At 42.3% G+C, this 24,698-nt stretch overlaps 3 protein-coding genes across 3 annotated transcripts; 1 reads left to right on the forward strand and 2 right to left on the reverse strand.

Annotated features, from left to right (window-relative positions):
* The first annotated feature begins 623 nt into the window (after positions 1-623).
* Positions 624-1,877, forward strand: LOC119660366 (solute carrier family 25 member 35-like). Its single transcript, XM_038068875.1, has one exon. It carries the CDS (start codon positions 936-938, stop codon positions 1,854-1,856), a length of 921 nt encoding a protein of 306 aa, XP_037924803.1. The 5' UTR covers positions 624-935; the 3' UTR covers positions 1,857-1,877.
* Positions 1,878-6,677: 4,800 nt separating this feature from the next.
* On the reverse strand, positions 6,678-7,799 carry LOC119660008 (solute carrier family 25 member 35-like). Its single transcript, XM_038068385.1, has one exon. It carries the CDS (start codon positions 7,660-7,662, stop codon positions 6,754-6,756), a length of 909 nt encoding a protein of 302 aa, XP_037924313.1. The 5' UTR covers positions 7,663-7,799; the 3' UTR covers positions 6,678-6,753.
* Positions 7,800-18,229: 10,430 nt separating this feature from the next.
* LOC119660251 (ATP synthase subunit O, mitochondrial) lies at positions 18,230-19,687 on the reverse strand. Its single transcript, XM_038068706.1, has 3 exons — positions 19,533-19,687; positions 18,531-18,977; positions 18,230-18,468 (listed from the first exon to the last, which is right to left on the reverse strand). Exons 1-3 carry the CDS (start codon positions 19,560-19,562, stop codon positions 18,313-18,315), a joined length of 633 nt encoding a protein of 210 aa, XP_037924634.1. The 5' UTR covers positions 19,563-19,687; the 3' UTR covers positions 18,230-18,312.
* Positions 19,688-24,698: the final 5,011 nt, after the last annotated feature.

Here is a 24,698-nt window from a genome sequence, read left to right on the forward strand (position 1 = left end):
CCCACAGGAATATAAGACAGTATTCCGGGGGCGATGTGGATTTCCCGTTTACATACCCAGCAAACCTTCTATCATATCTGCAAGTTTTTTTTCATAAAAGAACGTGAACTATGAGCCATTGGCTCGGGAAATCAAAGAAATTTGGCGTCTCGAGCGGGTGATTGTAGTTCCCATAATATTGTCAGCTACAGGTATTGTACCTAAATCCCTCACGGCTTCCCTTGATGTTCTGGGACTTTCGCACAGTCTGGTTCAAACTATGCAGAAGTACACCATTCTGCATACGTGCTCGATGTTGCGGGGAGTACTCGACGGATTCTCCCACTGACCTACCACCGGTCACCACCACCAGTGCCCCTTCAGTTTTTAAGTAGGTAGGATCGTCGGAGCCTAAATGCTTGGCACTTAGTGCTAGTATTAGCTAAAATCCGGCATCTGCCGAGATTGTGATAACTCAGAAATAATTAATATAATACTTTTTCTTAAGAATCAAGTTTTACGGCCAATTTTATAAATGGGTATGTCATACCCTGCCACATACGCCTTGTTTCATTTTTTCACCGCCGGGTTGTACTTGACATGAATAATTTTAACAATAATAAATTTCAAAATAGAACTCAATTCGATATATTCGAAATTCACCAGATCATGAGTCAATGTGAACGTACTTGCCCACTTACTGAAGATTTTGGTGGCTATTAATAAATGCGCCACCCGACAATTATTTAATCACTCGTCGCTCTCATTCGTTTCAATGTTTGAAGTTGTCAATATGTTTTCAATTTGTTAGTCGAACATGTCTCACAAGACTAAAAGTTAAATAAACTTAAGTTCTTCCAAGAGGATTCTCTGCTTCGACCAAAGTAAAAGATGGCGGTGCCTGTTCGCAACATAAAACTTAATGTCTTTTTGGAGTTTTAAATATCACTTTCAACATGAATTATACAAACTACATTGCTGGTGGTCTTGCATCGGTTGGAGCCACAATCTTCACTAATCCCCTTGACGTGATTAAGACACGCATCCAACTACAAGGGGAACTCACAGCCAGAGGAACCTATGTTAAGCCTTATAGAGGGACACTCCAAGCATTCCTGACAGTAGCCGAAAAAGATGGAGTGCTCGCTCTTCAGAAAGGACTAGTTCCTGCAATATGTTTTCAATTTATTTTGAATTTCTTCAGATTAGGCACGTTTTCGACTGCGGGAGAGAGGGGCTGGTGTACTGACCAACAAGGAAGGCCATCCTTCTTGAGGGGAATGTTTTGGGGTGCGGCAGGCGGTGCACTAGGTAGTTACATTAGTAGTCCATTTTCTCTCGTAAAAACTCGAATGCAGGCACAAGCTGTAGAGAGTATAGCTGTCGGACATCAACACAATCACGCCGGAATGATGAATGCCTTCCGAGATATATACAGCACTGACGGAGTAAAGGGATTATGGCGCGGAGCGGTAGCGGTCATTCCAAAAGCAATTCTGGCTAGTGGGATACAATTAGCTACTTTCACTACAACCAAAGACTTTTTAAAGCATAACAATTTGGTCACTAATCCGACATTCAATTCCTTTATAGGAGGATTTGTTGCAGGTACAGCGATGTCACTTGCGCTGACACCACCCGAGGTAATCCTTACTCGCCTCTATAACCAAGGAATTAATGAAAAAGGCCAGGGTCTTTATTATCGCGGTATGATTGATTGCTTGTGGAAAATTTGGAGTGTTGAAGGTATCCATGGGCTGTATAAGGGATTTTGGCCAAGTTACATCCGTGTTGGACCCCATTCGACGTTAGTATTAGTTTTTTATGATAAGATCATAGCAGCAAAAGATCGATTTTGGAATGATAACGAAAAATAAAATAAAACGTTAGTATGTTTTTGCCTTTATTTTTATTTACGATTAAAAATGTTTATTGTAGAAATAATGACTTAGAAAAATGGGAGGACGGAGACAACCTGAGGTGTTCTATTTTTTATTCTTTCACCTCTGGCGGTGTCAATACACTGGATGGGATTTTAATGAAGTCTTTCTTCCTCTCTGTCTCTAGTCTGTAGTCTGAATCCTTCAGATACAGCTTTCAGAATTTATAGAAGGTGTAAAGTTGAAGTAATAAAAACTTGTTGTTTCTTTTTCGTTGGTGTGGGTATTTATTCTTGCAAATACCGATATTTCGGGAACCACTTGTTCCCTTCATCAGTGCAAACACTGCACTGTGGGTATTTATTCTTGCAAATACCGATATTTATGCAGTTTTTGCACTGATGAAGGGAACAAGTGGTTCCCGAAATATCGGTATTTGCAAGAATAAATACCCACACCAACGAAAAAGAAACAACAAGTTTTTATTACTTCAATTAATTAATCGTTGGAAACACCGCATAATTTCACTCTGAAGGTGTAAAGTGCTTCGTTCTATGCTTCCTTCTCATACCTTCTTGGAGTATAAATTATGTGTTTTTAGTATTCTACCGTCATTCCTATTATGTTTAGCTTTTAATTATTAATAAAATTGCGCTTGAATTTGATTATCATTAAAAATAAGCATGCATGTGATAAGCTTACAGTACCGAGACAAAAACAAAGCAAATGTAAATACCTATGACCAGAAACAAACATTAAAAATACAGAATAAGATCAACTTTCAACATTTCTCGGATGAATTACTCCTGACTTTACCGAAGAATCGTCCACATGCAATCAGTATTTGCAGTCCCCTCTGTGTTTCCACTTGTTCGAACTCAGAGAAAACAAGAGATCTAATTGGAGATTGACACTCCTATTTATAAACAAGTTATTGGTTGTCCTTGCGCTGCCCCTCTAGGTTCAATGCAAATTGATGCGATTCGAAAGAGAGCCTCGAAACAGATCCCAGCGTTAACAAATTAAAAATAATTTTAAAAGTAATTTAAATAATTAGTGAATAAGTATAAAAGGACCTTATAATCGCAATTATTTTTAGTAGCTTTTTACTGATGAACGGGGTACGTCGCTCCCGAAATATATAATAATAATAATCGTTGGCGCAACAATCCATATTGGATCAGGGCCTTGAAGTGTGTTAAAGCACTTCATTCAAGACCGTAACGGTACACTACAGGATTACAGTACCCTGTAGGAGGCAATGTGGTCAGCGTTGCGATCTCCTGAGATTTTCACCATGATTTGACTCAGGTACACATTCACAGCTGAGTCGACTGGTATCCGACGTCAAATCACGAGGCAGATTCCACTGCCACCAGTGAGATTTGAACCGCGACCTTCCGTACGACAGCCTTGTGCTCTAACCACTCAGCTATCCGGACCCCAAATATATATTTACATTTAAAACTAAAGATTGTAGTTTGGAGGAAGCTACCTTTTGTCCATCAATATTAACCCTGCTGTTATCGGCTTTGAAAACCTAAGCGGAAGGCTGTGCACGCTGCGTTTGCGAAGCAAATTTAGATATATAAGCCTCATTTTAATGTTCGCGCCCATCAGGAACAGACTGCCCAGTTGGAGAAAGATACCTTCTACAAGGCAATAGATCGAGCCCTCGAAGCCTGTCCCGGATATGATATCAAAATTACACTTGGAGATTTTAACAGCCAGATAGGCATGGAGCCCGTATTTAGATGATATGTTGGTTCCCATTGCTTACAAAAAACTACCAATGGTATCGGACTGCGATTCATTCAATTAGCAGTGTCGCATGAAATGGTTGCTGGAAGTACCTGGTTTGCGCGAAAATCAGTCTACTAACAAACGTGAGCCTCTCCAGGTGGAACCACTTTTAACAAAATTGACCATGTGTTGATCGAACGCCGCCACATCTCAGTCTTGATGAATGTCAGAACGCCAATATTTCGGATCACACGGCAAGGTGATTCGGGCTCGAATAACAACACCGTCTTGTACCCTTCCGGCCATCAATTGAGAGCAAAGCCATCCACAACTCAGTCCCCCGTTATACCTATAAGGGAAATGAATGAATCAATAACCGTAGTCAACAAGCGGCCCTGAAGATCGAAAAATGATCTTTACAACCATTTGAAGAATGTTATCTTTGATACGGCCACAAACATACTTAGACCGAGTCGCAAAAAAGTCGGAACGGCTGGTTCGATGATGAATGTAAACTAGCAACGGAACGAAAGAATGTTTCGTCGAACGGAGAAGCGACTTCACAGACGGAAAGAGATGTTTGGGAGAACCAGAAGGTCTATGAACTCGAAATTTATAGAGAGCAACCGTACCTGGTGAAGAAGTTTTACCAACAAGTCAGCAGGATGAAGCCTTATACACCTCGATGCTCATCGTGCCGAGACAGAATGGGAACATTGGAGCGATCGGTTGAGTATTTTGATGATCTGCACACCAACCAGAATATTGACGAATTGGAGGTCCTGCCAACTGAAGACGACGGGCAAATACTCCCACCATCAAGCATAGAAAAAACATCGGCTTAAAAATCATAAGTCGCCAGGAGCCGATAGAATTACAGCCGAAGTATTGCTAGGTTGAACAGCTCCATATGCCCGGAACATCCACGGCCCTTACTAAAGAGGTCTTATTTCAGGCAAATCAGTAAGATATCAGATCTCTCTCTGCAGCAAACGCTGAAAAACTGTTGGAATATGGCCATCAGTTGCACCATTTTTTCATGGGCTTCAAGGTCGCCTAAGATAACATAACCAAGAAAACAAGAAAAAAAGCGGACTTTCAGCCGCGTTCGAGAGAAGAATACTCCGAACAATTTTTGGTTGATATACTGTAACAAGTTAGTGACATCCTAGTTTCTCTGTATAATAAGACTTTTAGTTGGTCTCTCACGTACCTCTTGAAAATTTTGCATGAAAAAAAAATTATGATGAGGGGCTGTTTTGGCTGCCAGGTAACACCACGTTTTTGGCTAGAGGTGACGAGAGTCGCCAGGAGCCGATGGAATTACAGCCGAATTGGTTAAATATGGAGGCAAACAATTGCACCAAGTGGTTCATCAACTTGTGCTCAAGGTATGGGACAGGGAATCAATGCCTGACGATTGGCAACGAGGCATTATCTGTCTCATACATAAAAAAGGAGATATCACACAGTGCAGCAATTATAGAGGTATCACGTTGCTGAGTACCATCTATAAGATATTCTCCGCTATCGTGCTAGGCCGGATAGCTCCATACGCCCAGAACATCATTCGCCCATACCAAAGAGGCTTCACTCCAGGCTAATCAGCAACAGATCAGATTTTCTCTCTGCGGCAAGCGATGAAAAAACTTTTGGAATATGGACAACAGTTGCACCATCTATTCATCGACTTTAAAGCCGCCTATGATAGCATAGCCAGGGTAAAACTGTACACGGCCATGAGAGTATTCGGTATCCCAACGAAATTAATAAGACTGACTAGGCTGACCCTGACCAATGTGCGAGGCCAAATAAAAGCAGCAGGATTACTCTCAAGATCATTCGACATCAACAACGGTCTACGCCAAGGGGATGCCCTATCATGCGTCCTCTTTAACCTGGCCCTCGAGAAAGTGATCCGTGATGCTGAGGTCAATGCAAGAGGTACGATCCTCTTTAAGTCCACCCAACTACTGGCCTATGCTGACGATGTCGACATCATGGGAAGAACCACCCGAGACGTACAAACTGCCTTCATCCAGATCGAGCAGGCGGTGTTGGGCGCGAGATCTTGGGCTGCACATCAATGAAGGCTAGACAAAATATATGGTGGCAACGTCAGCACCGAAGACGAATCAACCAACAACATCAAACCTCACTGGTCAAACAGGAAGAATAAGGATAGAAGGATACAACTTTGAGACCGTTGACAATTTCTCCTATCTAGGGTCGAAAATCACAACCGATAACAGCTACGATAATGAAATCCGCGCACGGTTGTTGTCAGCCAACAGAGCCTATTTCAGCTTACAAAAACTGTTCCGCTCGAAACGTCTCACCATAGGATCAAAGCTCTTACTGTACAAGACTATGATCTTGCCAGTCCTCATGTATTCCTCGGAAACTTGGGTTCTTAGCAAGAAAAATTGCGAGCTCTTGGTCGCGTTCGAGAGAAGAATCCTCCGAAGAATTTTTGCCCCCCTACAGGAGGATGGACGATTCCGTAGCCTACACAATGACGAAATCTATGAGCGATACCATGACCGTCCGGTTGTGGATAAAATCCGGCTCAATAGGTTACGGTGGGCGGGTCACTTAATCCGTATGGATGAGGATGATCCCACCCGGAAAGTCTATAAGGGCAATATCTATGGTAGAAAAAGAAGACGAGGCAGACCCTGCCTAAGATGGAGCGATGGCATAGGTCAGGACGCCAGAGAGCTTTTAGGGATATCGAATTGGTGGACCTCGGCGCAAAACCGGGATGTCTGGAGTTCCTTATTAAGGCAGGCCTAGACCGGATACCGGTTGTTGCGCCGTTAATGATAATGATGATGATGAGTTTACTGTCTAGTGGTGGAAAGCATCGAAAGCCACAGTGTGGGACTTTAACCCACTAAAAACACGTCTCCTTACTCGCTATGCCCTTCGGAACTATCTAGAGACATTACATTACATGAAAACTCCCGGCGAATGTCCACATTAACGAGTGGAATGAATTCGATATTAACAAAGCATTTTAGTAGAAATCAACGGATTTGAAATACGAATTTCATTATGTAAATCAAGAAATGATTTCTATTTAAAAAGGTATATTTGCTACTAAATTGTACTATGGCATTAGAAAATATACAACAATAATTTTTTCCTATTAATCCCAATATTTCTTTTTGGCAGCCATAAGCTCGTCAAAGAATAAAAGTACCAACGTTGAATGTGGCCCCAAACGAAGATAGTTCGGCCAGAATCCTTTGTAGAGCCCAAAAATGCCTTCAATTTTCCAAATTTTCCAGAAACAATCGACCACTCCACGATAGTATATTCCTTCGCCTTTCTCATTGACTCCTTGGTTGTAAAGGCGCGTCAAGATAACATCCGGTGGTGTGATAGCCAGAGACATCACTGTGCCTGCAATTACTCCGCCCACAAAGGAATTAAGTACTCGGTTAGTCACCAAGTCGTGACGCCTGAGAAAGTCCTTCGTTGATCCGAAAGTTGCGATTTGTGCTCCACTGCCTAATGCAGCACGGGGAATAGTGGCTACTGCTCCTCGCCACAGGCCTTTCACACCCCCGCTCGTGTAGATTTCTCGAAATGCGTTCATCATTCCATGATGTTTGTGCTGGTAGCCCACAGCGATGTTCGCTGCAGCTTGGGCTTGCATTTGTGTTTTCACAAGGAAGAAAGGACTGCTGGTATAGCAACCGACGATTCCTCCTGCAGCACCCCAGAACAATCCTTTTGAAAAGGAAGCTTTGCCCTGGCGGTCGGAACACCATCCTTTCTCCTCAGCGGCCGAATACATTCCCAACCTGAAGGAATTCAAAATAAATTGGAAGTACAAGGCAGGAACCAAACCTTTTTGCAATGCCAGAACTCCGTCGTTTTTGGCTACCGTCAAGAACGCTTGCATAACGCTACGATAGGGCTCCACATAAGTTCCTTTGGCTGCCAGCTCGCCTTGCAGTTGGATGCGCGTTTTTATCACTTCGAATGGGTTAGTGAAGAAAGTGGCACCGACCGAGGCGAGACCACCTACGACGTAGTTTGAGTAATTCATGGTGAAAAGGCGAACAGGATCAAGAGAAAAGTACAGAAAACTTAGAAAAATGTATTGAAATCTCCATTGCGAAGTGGAGCCAGCAGAGTGGACCTGCCTGGCCGCAGAACAATTTCTTCAGACTGAGTCATGGAAATGTCAAAATTCGAGCCACGAACAGATAAAGCCCAACATATGATCATTGCTCGCTCTGAAATACACATAGTACATGCGTGAAATTATCGCCAGCAGCCCCATGAAAATCAGCTGGAGATAACGTGTGTAAATTACTTATATAGTACGTCTATCTAAAAGTAAATATTGTCTCATATATGTATGTATGTGTAGCAATGTTATATTAAGGGGACCTTGACTGTTCTTAGTTTTTACTTTTGTTTATTTTCATTCTTTCTACATCGAAAGAACATGTTAAATTGACTTTGCCATTTGACGTCGGATACCAGTCGACTCAGCTGTGAATGAGTACCTGAGTGGAATCAGGGTAATAATCTCGGGCGAGCGCAACGCTGACCACATTGCCTCCTACAGTGTACTGTAATCCTGTAGTGTACCGTTACGGGCTTGAATGAAGTGCTCTAACACACTTCAAGGACGTGATTCAATTGGATTGCTGTCAAATTACCATTTGAAGTACACTATGCAAAATCTGTATTCGTACACTACATATTTTTCGGATATTATTCGAAATTAGTACTAAATACTTATGTAAAATGAAATACACAAATTATATTGCTTACAGTGTCTGCAATTGTCTAACAATGCGAAATGTTAGCTGCGATCACTATTGCATTAACAGGAATGGAATTTCTGGCTTAAGTCAAAACAAAATTCGCATTCGTACACCCTGTCGATCGGTTAAAATAGGCTTTTAGTACAATACTTGTTGTGCCACCCTGTACAATTTGAGTTATTAACCTCAAGTAAAGTATGATAAGCAAAGCATAGTTAAAAAAAGCCTTTTTTAAAAAAGAATTATAATGGGTAGGAAATTTTGTGAACGGCTTAACATAATAATAATAATAACATCTTACCGCCCCTTGTTGCACCAGAGATTCGTCGAGCGTTTCCCGCAATTCGCGCACGTGACTGTGCAGCGAGTCGCAGACCAGTACCGTTTCATCACTCGCAGTGACACAATCCCGGCCACCATCAGGGAACGTGTTCGACTTGAAGTCATCGGGGAAACTGGTGACCGAGAGTCGATGGGGGCAGAGGCGGCGGCATCAACAACACCACGCCGCACTGCAGGCAACAGGTTCAGTACTCGCCGAAGCACTCTTCTCCACCGTCCAGCTGAGGTTTCCGCTGAAGTTCGGGACGAATTCCAAAGAGCGTGTATAGAATTCTCGGATATGGATCCTTTGCATAGACCAGGTATTCCCAGGCTCTATGCATCTCCAGCAACTCCGGGAATTCTATCTCAAATCAATGATGAGATTGCGTCTCGACTGTGTGCTGATATGTCGCTGCTGCAACTACAATCACTTGTGTATTGTGGTGCAGTTGCGGCTATCAGATTGCACGGTCAGAAGATTCGCTTTCGCGTTATTGGTTTGAGTGACAAAAGAGATCCACCATGGAAAATTCGTCTGGAACGTCGGCGGGACTCACTAAGGCAGGACATTGCTAGACTGATTCAGATCAGCACTGGCAATGCCAGCCGGCGGGTGAGAAATAAAGTGCAGAGGGTTTACCGGAACTATGCCATCCCCTGTGAGACACCCGTAGTTGAAATTCTGGACACACTAAAACAGAAACTTTCTGTCATATGCAGTCGGTTACGACGGTATGGCGAAAGTTATTCTAGACGTGTCCAGAATGCAACATACGCGAGGAACCAGCGGAGCTTTTTCAGATCTCTCAACGAATCCCAACAGAGCGCCCAGACAATACAGTTCTCGGTGACGGAAGCGAAAGAGTATTGGGGTGGACTTTGGGGGTTACCTGCCCAGCATGCTGAGCATGCTGAGTGGATCACCGCCGAAGGCACCCGCCATGCCAATACACCTGGCATGAATTTCGCGGATGTTACCGAAGAGGAAGTTCGACGAGCCATAAACATCTCGAAGAACTGGAGGGGCCCGGGTCTGGATCGGGTGCAGAATTTCTGGTATAAGAAATTTACCAGCGTACACAGTCGGTTGGCACGCAGTATAAATGAGGTCATGAGTCGGCCGGAGGAATTTCCACCTTTCCTCACTGCGGGAATTACCTACCTTATCCCTAAGAAGGACACGGTGCAGGACCCCGCAGACACAAGACCGATCAGTTGCTTACCAACCCTCTACAAATTCATCACGTCCATTATTAGTGGAAGGATCAATGCGCACCTCGAGACCAACAACATTCTGTCCGAGGAGCAGAAGGGCTGCCGAGTTGGGTCAAGGGGTTGCAAAGAGCAACTCATTATCGACTCGGTAGTTGTAGGACAAGCAACTAGAGGCCAAAGAAACCTCTTCAGTTGCTATATCGATTATGCCAAGGCTTTTGATAGCGTTCCGCATACCTGGCTAATCGACATCCTACATCTGTATCGCATTGATCCGAAACTAATAAAGTTTTTGGCGACAGTCATGGAAGGGTGGCATACCACCTTGTTAGTCCGTACATCTGAGGGTGCTAATACCTCAGAGCCTATCCGTATTCGGAGGGGCATCTTCCAGGGGGATTCATTGAGTCCTCTTTGGTTTTGTATGGCACTGAACCCCCTTTCATGGCTACTGAATGATGCTAGAGGGCATGGTTTTGCAATAAAATATGGCCTACGTGCTAAGTGCGAACTGACACACTTGATGTACCTAGATGACATCAAGCTGTATGCTGGTACTGACAACCATCTTAGAAGTCTGTTGCGAATAATAGACATGTTCAGCCGTGATATTCGGATGGAGTTTGGATTAGACAAATGTCGAATCCAAGCCATTCGCAAAGGTCATCACGAGCCGCATGCCGGACATAACATTGGTGACCTCCACATCGAAGCTATGACCGAGACAGACTTCTACAAGTACCTAGGAATTCTGCAAGGAACCCATGCTCGAGTTGGTGATCTGAAGGAAGCTCTGCTGTCCGAATTCCTGCGACGTGTAAAGCTGGTGCTGAAATCGCATCTCTCGGGGAAGAATAAAATAAGCGCGTTGAATGTATTCGCTATCCCTTCACTGGCTTATGCATTCGGAATATTGCCGTGGACGAAGACCGACCTGGAAAACGTCCAGCGGCGGATACGGACAACTATGTCCAAATTCCGAATGCATCACCCAAAGTCTGCCGTGGAGCGGATGAACCTGCCTCGTGACATCGGAGGTAGGGGCGTGGTTGACGTGGCGGCACAACATCATCGCCAAGTCGACTCGCTGCGCGCTTATTTTTACAGTAAAGAGCAGGCGAGTCTCTTGCATGCGGCTGTCTGTAAGGCAGACTGTGGACTGACTCCACTTAACTTGAAGGATCGATCTTTCAATCCTCTGAGTGGGGTGAAGTCGGACCAGGAGCGGATCGAGGAATGGAAGTCGAAGGCAATGCACGGTAAACACGTGAATTGTCTTTGGCAGCCATTTGTCGATTTGCATCTGTCGAACAGGTGGCTGTGTGCTGGGGAGCTCTTTGCTGAGACGGAGGGGTTCATGTGTGCCATTCAGGATGGCGTGGTCGCCACCCGAGCTTATAAAAAGCTCATCATGAAAGAACGGGTGGAGAACGACCAGTGCAGAATGTGTGGTTCGGCGTTAGAGACGTTGGACCATCTCATTTCTGGCTGTACTGTTATGGCACCGGTGCAATACATCACCAGGCATAATGCTGTATGTAAGGTTATCCATCAAAACCTTGCATATAAGCATGGGTTGATCACGGGAACATGTCCGGTTTACCGATATGAGCCGCAAGCAGTACTTGATAGTTCTGCTTACAGCATGTATTGGGACCGGCAAGTTCTGACTGATCGCCATACCGCACACAACAAGCCTGACGTACTGTTAGTTGACAAGACGGGTCGCTCCGCGTATATTATTGATGTTGCTATCCCCCATAATAGCAACATTGAACGGAAATACGTGGAGAAGAAGGTGAACTATGAGCCATTGGCTCGGGAAATCAAAGAAATTTGGCGTCTCGAGCGGGTGGTTGTAGTTCCCATAATATTGTCAGCTACAGGTATTGTACCTAAATCCCTCATGGCTTCCCTTGATGTCCTGGGACTTTCGCACAGTCTGGTTCAAACCATGCAGAAGTACACCATTCTGCATACGTGCTCGATGTTGCGGGGGGTACTCGACGGATTCTCCCACTGACCTACCACCGGCCACCACCACCAGTGCCCCTTTAGTTTTTAAGTAGGTAGGATCGTCCGAGCCTAAATGCTTGGCACTTAGTGCTAGTATTAGGTAAAATCCGGCATCTGCCGAGATTGTGATAACTCGGAAATAATAATAATAATCGTTGGCGCAACAATCCATGTTGGATTAGGGCCTTGAAGTGTGTTAGAGCACTTCATTCAAGACCGTAACGGTACACTAGGAGGCAATGTGGTCGGCATTGCGCTCGCCCGAGATTATTACCCTGATTTGACTCAGGTACTCATTCACAGCTGAGTCGACTGGTGTCCGACGTTAAATCACGATACAAATTCCACTGCCACCAGTGAGATTTGAACCGCGACCTTCCGTACGACAGCCTTGCGCTCTAACCACTCAGCTATCCGGACTTAACAGTGAACGAAAATTAGTAGTGCAACTGCACAAGGACGGCAAATCGTTAAGGGAAATAGGAAAAATTTTCCATTGAAGTCATTCTACCATCGAAAGTGTCGTTGGCCGGCAGAATCCAAAAGACAATACGAAACCGAAGTAGACTGTTTTTAACAAGGCGACAGCAATCCTTTATTCGACATATAATTGTAAAGGATAACACTGTTAGTGGAGTGAAATTAGCGGCGAATTATCCACGATCAATTCGGAATCAAATTAACTCCGCAGAATGTTCGGAATTACTTGCGGAGACTTGGCTTGCCCAGTTGCATTGCTGCTTGCAAACCATTTGTTAGTAACGTCAATGGAAAAATAAGAGTAAATTTCGTAAATAAATATTTTGACAAGGATTTCTGCTTTTGGAGAATTTTTTCAGATGAGAGTAAATTTAATGTGAAAATATCTGAAGAGCATGTGCGTGCGAATATGGCGTGAAAGGAATACAAGACTCTTCACTAGAAACCTTATACCGACTTTCAAACGGGGTAGCGGTTCCGTAATGGTTGGGGATGCTTTACTGCTTCTGGTGTTGGCAATTTATACTTTGTCGATGGCATAATGGATGCCAAATAATACATTCAAATTTTAAAAGCTAATTTCCATGAGAGTGCCCAAAATTTGACATATCTAAAGAAAGTACATATTTCAGCTGGATAATGATCCAAAATATACTGCACTTAATATGCGCCTTTGGTTGCTTTATAATTGTTGAAAACGGTTGAATACGCCTCCACAAAGTCCCGACACTAATCCCATAGAAAATGTATGGTCTATTTAAAAAAAAAAAATATTATAACATAAGGAACAAAAAAGACCTTAAAATCACTTTACGTACAGAATGGGACCAAATTTTACAAAAAAAAAAAACAGTTGAATCTATGCAAAGAGACTTAAGGCAATAAAAAAACAGAAAGGGCACCCAATAAATCACTGAAAATAAAATTATGTTACGTTTTTTCAATTCAATTAAGTTTACAAATACGGATTTTGTTTGATCAGAATATGAAATGTTTTTTTTATGTTTGTATATTACTGTTTTCAATAAACAATGTTATTCCTTGTAATAATTGCTCACTTTCATTTGATTTCGTCCAGTATTTTACAGGCACTTTCCACATTATTGCTTAAAGTGATGGTGTACGAATACGGATTTTGAATAGTGTATGTAGTTTCTTATCGTTGATGGAAGTTACGTTTCCATGCCCTTTGTTCCACAAACTTCTTATTTTGAACAAAATCTACTGCTTTTTAATAAACAGTTGGCAATATCTTATCTCTGGCATCTCTGTCCTGGAGCAATGTTGTCGAAGGTGCAATATCTTAGTGTAAAGAGTACTAAGCTTTCGCAAAAGAAGGACACAGTTAAAATTTCACTGATGGCAGGGGTGTTTGTATCCTAACTGAATTATGGATGCTAGCTGACTTAGCTGTAGATAGGTACTCACAACCAATTAGGACGATAATCGGGGGTGAAGGCAATGCTGACTACATTAGCTCCTAGTGTACCGTTACAGTCTTGAAATAAAGTGCTCTGACACGCTTCAAGGACTAACTACAAAATGAATTGCTCCACCATTAATTATTATATATTTTTAAAGGTGAAAAACATTCAATGGAGAATTTTATAATATTGGCTATGCGGTTTCGATCGCAGGGCAGAGGCGATCTCATCAGACCCTGCCTCAGCGCCTCTACCCTGCGTGACCGAAAGCGGCAACATGTGGCATTTGGCTCGTTTATATTCAATTCAAAACCCGCCAAGAATATGAATTACAACGATCGAAATCGCCTTGTTAGAACCTACAACTGGTTTGAGCTAATAAAAATGAAAATTTTTTGTTTTGGGATGAGCTTGTCCTGCGATCGAAACCGCATAGCCAATATTATAAAATTTTTAAAAGTACTGGGCGCCTACCCACGAAAGAGTAGTCTGCGCAGTGTCATTGTCAGTTGGGCAGTTACTCCAATACACTTTGAAGTTAAATACCTCGAGCGCTAGATGATATTTTTAAACGAGTTATGAAAGAATCGAAAAAATCAAAAATTTTTGACTGTCGGTTTCGTCCAGGTCAGAGGCAACTCATCAGACGCTGCCTCACCGAAAGTGCCAACATTCGGAAAGACGCTCCCTTTTATCATCGCAAAAACACGACAAGGTTGCGAGTTATATTGGACTTAAAACGCCAGTCGTTGTAGTCTAAGCTAGACTAAAGCTAGGTTGTTGTTTAGGATCTGCGTCAGTCAAACATTTTTGATTTTTTCGATTCTTAATGCTTGGGGTGCTACGCTCCAAACTAGGGATCCATGGACTAAAAAACGAGGGAGTAAGTTGCTCCTCATTTAGTCCGGTCCACCATCAAGTGGATGGGGACTTAGGATCCCGCAGATCCTAAACAACAACCGAGTTATGAAAGAAAAAACAAAAATTTTTTATGTGTTTCCTGCCGTTATTATTATTTTATCATATTTAGATTACACAGAATTACTACAAAAAAACAAATAAAGTCAACGTTAATCGGAGCCACAAAAAAAAAAACACTTCATATTGACAACACGTAACGTGATTGTTGCTCAAAAAAGAGTACCGTTATTTTTCGTGCTGTGTTTAAAATTTCTGCCCTTCCTGTCATTTACGGCAACGATTAATTCGACGGAAAAAGGAAGCCTGGGAGAACCAACAAGTCTGTGAACTAGAAAAGTACAGGGAGCAACCGCACCAGGCGTGGAAGTTTTACCAACAACCATGTACCAACCGCACAATAAGTCCAGAAAGCAGTGATACACGCAATTTGACAAAGAAGCACTCGTCTGAACGGAACGACAATTATTTTATTACCTATACGGTTGTCATTTCACGTTTTTAGCGGATAACAGACCACTGCCAAAGATTCCGCACCCAAGGGCGTCGCCGCAAGTTCCTTGTATAAACTATGCTGATTACTTCGCAACGCCAGTCCAATTTCAACATAATCCTTGAAATGTGTTAGAGCGCTTCATGTTTATGCACTGTTGTTATCGTTGCGCTGGTCCGCGATTATCACCCTGGCACAATAGTTCTTCAAGGACGCGGTGCGACTTTCCCTTAACAGAATAATAATAATAGTGCTTCAGCCACTAAGCCATTCGGACACTGAATAGCAAATGTAAACACGCTGCAAATGCTTGAATATCAAACATAGTGTTGTCAATCTAGTCTAGTCTAATCAAAGCACGACAAGCTATACCCGAAGATCTTTATTAAGCGTACCTAGATATAGTGAAAATGAATACCGTGGCCCGGCTCCTTTTCCTACTGAACAGTAATCGAGGCAGTCATTGAGCATAGAGCCAAGTCGTGTGTCCAACACATGACCGATGTCATTGAAATTCAACAAACCGTAGCGGGAATACTTTCAGTAGCAAGAATCGGATGTACAACGAGTTTGCAGGTCTTGTGGCAGAGAAGAGTCTATAACGCTTACAGCAAATGGCTTGAAGTAAAAGTAATGACGTCGACCATCGTAGTATTAAAAATGTAATTACGAATCTCCAACGGGCCAAAACTGAAGATATGTCTGCAGGCGGTTCAACCACTGATGATCATCGGCGAGATGGGGTTAAAAATTCAATATTTTCCCAATGTTCCCTTTTCTCTTGATCGTTTCTATACAGGGTACAAATTTTAATGGTGGATAGCAACACCCGTTTGACAAAAAATTGTTCCATGAAATGACCATGCTATCTTTATCCATTACAGAGTTATAACGATTTTCGTGAATAGTGTCAAAAAGCCTGTCCTGTCCAACAAAATCACAATTTTCCGCTTCTCTAATCATCCAATCCCAGATTTGACATCATTTTCGAAAACTACATATAAATGGATATTTTTGTAATTGGAAAGGTCACCGTCACTTCGAGGATACGAACTGTTTAAACTTTAAAGGAATTTTAAAATCAATTTTTCATCTAAATTTTAATATAAATTATTATAACGGTACTTTAAACATTCAAACCTGCAAAAGTTGACGAAAGGTTCCCCATTAACTTTAGAATGACGTGTAAAAATGATGGGCTTAATTATGAGAAATTTAGGAATATTATGCATTAAATGGAAGAAAACGTGGACTCGGTGTCAAATAAATCAAACTTCCTCCATATGCATTCAAGACCGTAACGATACTCTACAGATATACGATCCACCGCAAGAGACAATGTCATGGTCATTATTGTGCTCGCTCGTGATTACTACCCTGATTTGCCTCAAGTACTTATTCACAGCTGAGTAGCTTGGTATCCGACAATCCTTCAAATCTTTTCCTATCTCGCAAGAACTACGATTATTTATTAAACGAACAATAAACAGAAAAAAATCCAATTACATATTGCCCCCAGAAGGAGGAAAAAGCAAAGATCGTAGTTTACACTTGAAACTAAAGTGCGAAAAGGAGTCCACGGGACCAAGCTATAGTGCACACCGGGTGAAAGAAAGGCAGCTCTGCGCGTGTTTTATGACGCATTACGAAGGACGATATCAATAGAGGCGGAGCAGTCCATTAGGCCGACAGAGAGTTTGAAGAGAGTGCAAAGGTCGAGCAAGGCGGGCGGGATAGTCAACACGAGGGAGGTTCATCTTGAAGAAGACAGAGCGAGTGAATTTGCGCTGTATCTTTTCTAGGGCAAGACAGTTTACAATTATAGAAGGGAGACCAAATCACGGAACAATACTCAAGGATACTTCTCACGATGGAGTTAAAAAGCATTATGGAGGTTTGGAACGAGTTGATATCAGTACAGGAACGCAGTATGAAACCTAACATTTTGGAAGCACGGTTGGTAATATCGAAGTAGCGCCTGTCAAAACGGAGTTTATCGCCGAAGGTTACGCCCAGGTCGATGATAGAGTTCAGATAGGGTAGAGAGCAACCACGAAGAGAGAAGGAGAAAGAAGTGGGAGTGGTTCTAAGCGAGTAACACATCGAGTGGGATTTGCTGACATTAAGAGCCAACTTATTAATTGTGCACCAATGGACCAAAGTATCCAGGATTGCATGCAGAAAAGCACAATCCATTGGGGACGAAACAAAGGAAAACAGCTTGACGCCATCGGCGAATAACAAGCAAGGGGAGGGCAGGATAGAGGGGAGGCCGTTATTAAAGAATAAAAATAAAAGAGGTCCTACATGGATCCTTGTGGTACACCAGAGGAAGGGGAAAAATGACTAGAAATGCAACCATGAAGGAAAACACTACAGGATCGGAAGGAGAGGTAGGAGGCAAGCGCGTGGCTAACGGAATCGAAGGTCTTAGAAAAGTCCGTGAAAATGACGTTAACTTCCTGCCGAGAGTTGAGGCATTTGACCACAAAGTTGATGAAGTCTAGAATATTGGTAGTAGTGGATCGGCGTTTTATGAAGCTGTGCTGCTCCTTAGGTATAAGGTGGCCGAAGTGGGTAGTCAACCAGTCATTGACGTACCTCTCGAGGATATTGGAGCAGGATAGATGTCCTCGGCTTAGTACTTCCTCACGAACTTCGGACTAGTCACTAGTTTCACAGATCCTCGCCATGCTTTTGATGGAACTGAACAGTTTACTAACTTCCCGATCGAGTTAGACGAAATGTTTTCCTTGGACCCGAGCGTCGCTCTTGGCATTTATTTTGCCCTGAAGTCACCTTTCTCAACCGTCTAAATTTCAAAGATCCCCGAATAAGTTTCTGTTGCTTCCATAAAATCTTTTGTTCCTGTTTTTCGGCTACTTTTTCTTAATTAAGCTGTTAAAGATCGCGTGGAGGGGCTGTGGAAACTTCTGCGAAAAATAGTTTTGCTTCGAAAAAGAATAATTTTTCTACTCCCGTATTACATTTATTATCAGTTTTTATGGAAATTAGATTACATTACACTTGGCAGTAAGAACTTTCGCTTTTTAAGCTGCTGCCGTGATAAGTTCTGAGTACATTTTAACTTTGCTTGCGATGCTCATGTCTACGTACTTGTCGCCGATGGAGACAATCATTCCACCAATAATATTGGGATCGACACGAGCGGTCAATTGAATCGATTCGTTCTTTTGAAGGAATGCCTGCAAAGAGAGCGAATTTATATAAAAATTTTGAAACACTCAGAGGAGCAGACGATCCTTACCTTCAAAGCACTTTCCAGTTGTTTTCGTTGCGAATCATCAAGTGGCTTAGCGGTGACGACTTCACAAACAACCTCACCACGATGTGCAGCCATAATTGTTCGGAATGAGCTGATGACGGCGTCGAGTTTCTTCAATCGTCCGTTGTCGGCCAAAGTTTGCAAGAGGTTGCTGGTAGCTGGTTGCATTCGGAGTTTTTCGCATGTTTCGCGGAGAGCGTTAGCCATAACTTTGCGGTTGATGATGGGACTGATAATGTAGTCACGTAATTTGGGGTCTTGTTTGATGGTTTTCTGAAGTGAGACCAAGTCCTTTTCTACGGCGTCGAGCTGGTTCATTTTCGAAGCGCCTGAATAGAGTGCCGTAGCGTAACGACCTTCCAATCCAAACACTTGAACTGGTGGTTTGACCATTTGAGCCACAGGAGCCGATGTGCTCAGTTGGCGGGCCTGTAACCAATAAATATTGTTAATGGTGTATGAGGAGCCAGCAAATGATAAGCGGAGTAAAGGACTTAAGCAGGAAGGGAAGGAAACAACGAAATGAAATAGAATTCTGCTGATATCATGGAATAAGTCGAGAATTGTCTTAGCGAAACGTGGAATTGTATTTACTATTTCTAGATAACACAAGTTGGAAATAGTTCATATTTACGGCAATTTCACATCTCATAGACACTAATTGGCCAATCGTCCAATCAGAACAAATTTGCACTAAACTTCATGTGACATAATTGCCATTTTCTTCATTGATTCTGAGTTCGACCTGCTGTAATAACTTATACATATTCGGTCTAATGCAAAGCATTATTACTAATGATCTAAAAAGTCTACAGGATATTCTCGAAGTAGAAAAATTTGATCCAGCAGAATACGGCAACGGTAGGAAGGCCCACAAATTACATAATTCGTGGTTATGTCCATGCAAAGATGTTAATTCAAGTCGCTATGCAGGAAGGCTATTCAGCTTTTTCCTTTACCGGTAAACGATTCAAAATAACTTACGAGAACTGAAAGTTTATTGCACGCTGCCATTTTACAAAATTCCAGTTCTTTTCAGGACGAGATTTCGATCACACAAATGTCAAACCAACAACTATTGACTTGTCTGCCAGCCGGAATTTGGTTAGGAAATTTCCCCGAATGTCATTTCACGAAAATTCCCTTTTGGAAAGAAATATTTCAGGGTTGTACAAATATTGGATAAAAAGGCGTTATAAATGTTGAAAAGTAGTTTCTTTGAGATGGTGAACTATCTGTGAAGCGTGCATTTCATTCCATAACGATATGCTAGGAACAATTATGGTCAGTATTGAATTCCTCTTCGGGATTGTTATAATGATTTGACTTAAGTACCAGCGTAGGCTGGTGAGATTTGAACTGCGATTTTTCGGTGCTCTAACCTCTGGTCAAAGGGTAGTATAGGTCCCAGGGCGAAACGTGGATTGGTACCCACGATGGAGCATAAAACCTGGGAAATGCCTGCTGAACCAACACCAACAGCTCTACTACCAAACCCTATCACCACCTCCGCCTAGTGACCGCTGGGAGCTCTTTCTTAACGAAAGGTTGCAGACGAAGAAGGTTGAAGGCGGGTCTCCCGCGCCTAAAAACGGAACAAATTGTACCAACTGGTCCTCCAGGTTGGGGGTTGGGTAGGGCTGACAACCCTACACGGAAAACAACTTGTTACGTAGCCACAACAGGAGCCTCGGACTGGACGGATTACACAACGACGAACCTGGCAACGACAACGGAATAACGATTTGCGCATTTTCTCATGGAACGTGCGCTCCCTGTACAGAGATGAAGCTGATGAGCAGCTAGCCGATACCCTATCCCAATATAGGGCTGATGTAAAAGCGTTACAAGAGATGGGTTGTGCAGGGACCGGCTTCCTGGAGAAGAGCCACTAATCCATATATTATAGCGGGCATCGAGTAAATCATGTGCTCGGAGTAGGTTTTTTAGTCAGCCAAAAAATGAAACCTGCTGTTATCGGCTTTGAAAACATAAACGAACGCGCTTGCGAGGCAAATTTAGAAATATAAGCCTCATTAACGTTCACGCCCCTACAGAGGAGACTGCAGAGTCGGAGAAGGATACCTTCTACGAGGCAGTTGACCGAACCCTCGAAACCTGTCCCAGATATGATATTAAAATCATACTTGGGGATTTCAACAGCCAAGTAGGGAAGGAGCCCGTATTCAGGCGATACACTGGCTCCCATAGCTTACACCAAAATACAAATGATAACGGACTGCGGATTATTCAGTTAGCAGTATCACACGAAATGGTTGTTGGAAGTACCTGGTTTGCGCGGAAAGCGGTCCACAAACATACGTAGGCCTCTCCAGATTGGACCACTTTCAACCAGCCTAGATGAATGTCAGAACATATAGGGATACCAATATAGATCGGATCACTATCTCGTTGGCATGGTGTGTTCCGAGCTCGAATAACAACACCACCCAGAATCCCCTCTGACAATCAGGTGAGAGTTAACACTGAAGCCATCCACAACACAACCCTCCGCGACACCTATAAGAGGGAAATGGATGCCGCATTAACCGCAGTCAACAGAGGACCTGGAGATGAAGCATCCACAAATGATCTTCACAGCGACCTGAAAAACGTTGTCATTGATACGGCCAGAAACATACTTGGCCCCAGCCGCAAAAGGAGTCGAAACGGCTGGTTTAACGATGAATGTACGCTAGCAATGGAACGGAAGAATGCCGCATACCGAGTAATATTGCATTCTCAAAGAACGCAGGCACGCACAGAGACTTATCACGAACTCCGTCGAGCGACTTCACAGACGGAAAAGGAAGCCTGGGAGAACCAACAAGTCTATGAACTCGAAAAGTACAGGGAGCAACCACACCAGGTGCGGAAGTTTTACCAACAAGTCAGCAGGATGAAGCCTTATACACCTCGATGCTCATCCTGCCGAAACAAAGAGACGAAATTAATAAGACTGACCCTGACCAATGTGCGAGGCCAGATAAAAGCAGCAGGATCACTCTCAAGACCATTCGACATCAACAACGGTCTACGACAAGGGGATACCCTATCATGCGTCCTCTTTAACCTGGCCCTCGAGAAAGTGATCCGTGATGCTGAGGTAAATGCAAGAGGTACGATCCTCTTCAAGGCCACCCAACTACTGGCCTACGCCGACGATATCGACATCATGGGAAGAACCACCTTCATCCAGATCGAGCAGGCGGCGCGAGATCTTGGGCTGCACATGAATGAAGGCAAGATAAAATATATGGTGGCAACGTCAGCACCGAAAACGAACCAACCAACAACATCAAACCACACTGGTCAAACAGGAAGAATAAGGATAGGAGACTACAACTTTGAGACCGTTGATAATTTCTCATATCTAGGGTCAAAAATCACAACCGATAACAGCTACGATGAGGAAATCCGCGCACGGTTGTTGTCAGCCAACAGAGCCTATTTCAGCTTACAAAAACTGTTCCGCTCGAAACGTCTCACCATAAGGTCAAAGCTCTTACTGTACAAGTCTCTCATTTCGACTCACCCTCTTAACTGAGTCGATTCAAAAGAACGTCTTAATAAAGTCGGCATTATTTTCACTTCGCCTATGAAGACAATTTCGTATCGTATCCTTAAAAATCGACTTAAAAGAATAAAACAAATCTAAATTAATTTCAGCTTGCCTAGTATATTGCGATTTCCGTTTCCTAGTTTATTTTGGCATTGAGAAATTAGAAAGAAGTCTTGGAAAACAATAGATTTATTTTTTGAATAAATAGGCAAAAGTTTGGGTGCGCTAAGTTTATATACAGGTCAACACATTCCTATTTCTGTCCCAATAAATACACTCCTCAAGTCAGCAATTATCTGTAATTTATATCACGAAGTCAAGAATCGCATTCCACAATTCCCAGAGTAATATTTCATAGTTCCGCCGACATACAATCACCTGATCCATACTCCAAAGGCTATACAATTCAAGCGAATTTGCCTAGGCATTTTTTCCGGCGATCAGATAATTTCTGGGGCATCAAATTTACCGAAAAGGCAACATTTATTTGAGGAACGAACTATTGTGTATTTCCGCTGAGGGGTAACATTTTAATTAACAAGCAAAATTGTAATCTTTTGCATTTCAACCGTGAGTAAAACAAATTCACTTCCGAAATTTGAGTTATTTCATCCGAAACTAGACTGTCTTTACACAAAACCTTAAAATGATCGTTTCGGCGTGCACGGTACAAAATTGGCCTGTAAACTTCTTTACCTACATATAACGAACAACAATATTGCCTGCATTTGCAAAACAGAAATGTATCCACTATGCACAAGTCATCGTCGACGAAGCAGATGCCAACCATCTGCAATTCCATAGATAACAACGTCTGTAGTCCTTCCTGGAATAATATCCCATTAGGTAAATAAATCCCCGACCTTCCTGGAACATTATCACCATGGGTAATAAAAGTCTTAACCCATATAGTAATAAAGATCACAGGTCATAGGGAAACATGTTTTGTATAGTTTCCCTGTGTTAAAGATAAGAACCATGGGTCATAAGGAAATATTTGTTGTATATTTCCCTGCCGACTCATTAGTAAATAGGACGTAGTATTTAAGGAGGTGTAGAAACGGAGATCAGCAGCCCTCGTGAATGAATAAAAAAGTATAAAACAAATATCGTTTCATTTGTTAACCCATTTGTTAACTGTTATTTGTTAACTCACACAGTACATTGCATCAACAAGCCATCCAAATCGCCTCATCAATTGAGTCGACTTGCATCTCGTTGTGTCGGAGCGGTTGATTCTTCTGGGACACTTCGATGTCGTCGACTCTTCTAAGTCTACTCGCCTTTTTTGTGCTAAATCGAACCACCTACATCAATGGATTGAGTAGCACAATTACCTCGACTCCCTCATGAGTTGCCCATCTCTATTAGGGATGTCAAATTGGTGGACCTCGGGACAAAACTGGGATGTTTGGAGTTCCTTATTAAGGCAGGCTTAGACTGGATACCGGTTGCTGCGCCGTTGATAATGATGACAATGATAAGAGGCGCAGCTATTGTGAAATTTTCAGAAAATTGAATTTTTTGAGGTGCAAAACCTTTAAAAATAACATAAAATTCTGAAGATAGTATTTCAAATAGTTTCTGAGTTACAGCCATCTAATAGTAGCTGCTCGTTGGTTATAAATGTGCGCTACCTGAGGGACAGTCCCTAACTTTTTGCTTGCTGTAAATAATCATATGGTCCACATACCCAGATATGGATGAGTAGGTAATAATGCGAGGAAATTTATGCATATTGTTTTTTATCTTTAATCGCGTTTTTCTCAAAACCACATTTTTTAAATTTGCTGCAAATCTAACTCGATAACATATATCCCCATCGATTTGTTTCTTTTTTAGCGTATTGGATCGGTTGAAAAATGTAATTTTTCCATGCTAAAAACCATCAAATTTTTAAGCTTTTTTCAAAACTCCGCCATTTTGTTAAATTCTATTTTTTCAGAATTTTGGGTCATTGTATAGACAATACTTCCTAGTTTAACGAACTGCTTCATTTTAGGCATTGTGAGAATCACAATCACTGCAGCAATAGGAAAACTTTTTTTGGAGGCTCGAGAGATCGCGTATTTTTTCGTGGGTTGAATATTTTCTTTCAAAATTTTACCATATCCACATTATTTATCCAAAAGTACAGACTCAACATCTTAAAACATTCGATCGATTAGCATTTTTTAAAAAAGATTCCAGAAAGTACCTTTTTGAGTAAACACACTAGTTGAGCCTTTTAAGAGTATTAAGTTCGCCTTTGTTGTTTTGTCCAATATCTTGAAGTGGAGTAATAATATCTCAATATCAATAGAGCTGAGATGAAAGCGATCACCACTCTTATTTGAAAACTTTAAGCTTTCTCAAAGGGACGTGACGGGTTCGATTTTTGTAAAAAAAAATTTTATTATTGATTTTGCTTGAAAATACATCTGAAAATATATGGTAAGAATATGAAGGTCATATTCGATTTTAAAAACGAGTAGCCAGTGTATAAAACGCGGCGGGTCAAAGCCGCATTTTGAACCTCTTACTTCTTGTATTGCACCTTTCTCTTCAAAATGTCTACTTTATAAGGGTATGTTAGCGTTCTTGTTTTG

The sequence above is a fragment of the Hermetia illucens genome, chromosome 6, assembly GCF_905115235.1.
Source record: "Hermetia illucens chromosome 6, iHerIll2.2.curated.20191125, whole genome shotgun sequence".
Lineage (NCBI taxonomy): Eukaryota > Metazoa > Arthropoda > Insecta > Diptera > Stratiomyidae > Hermetia > Hermetia illucens.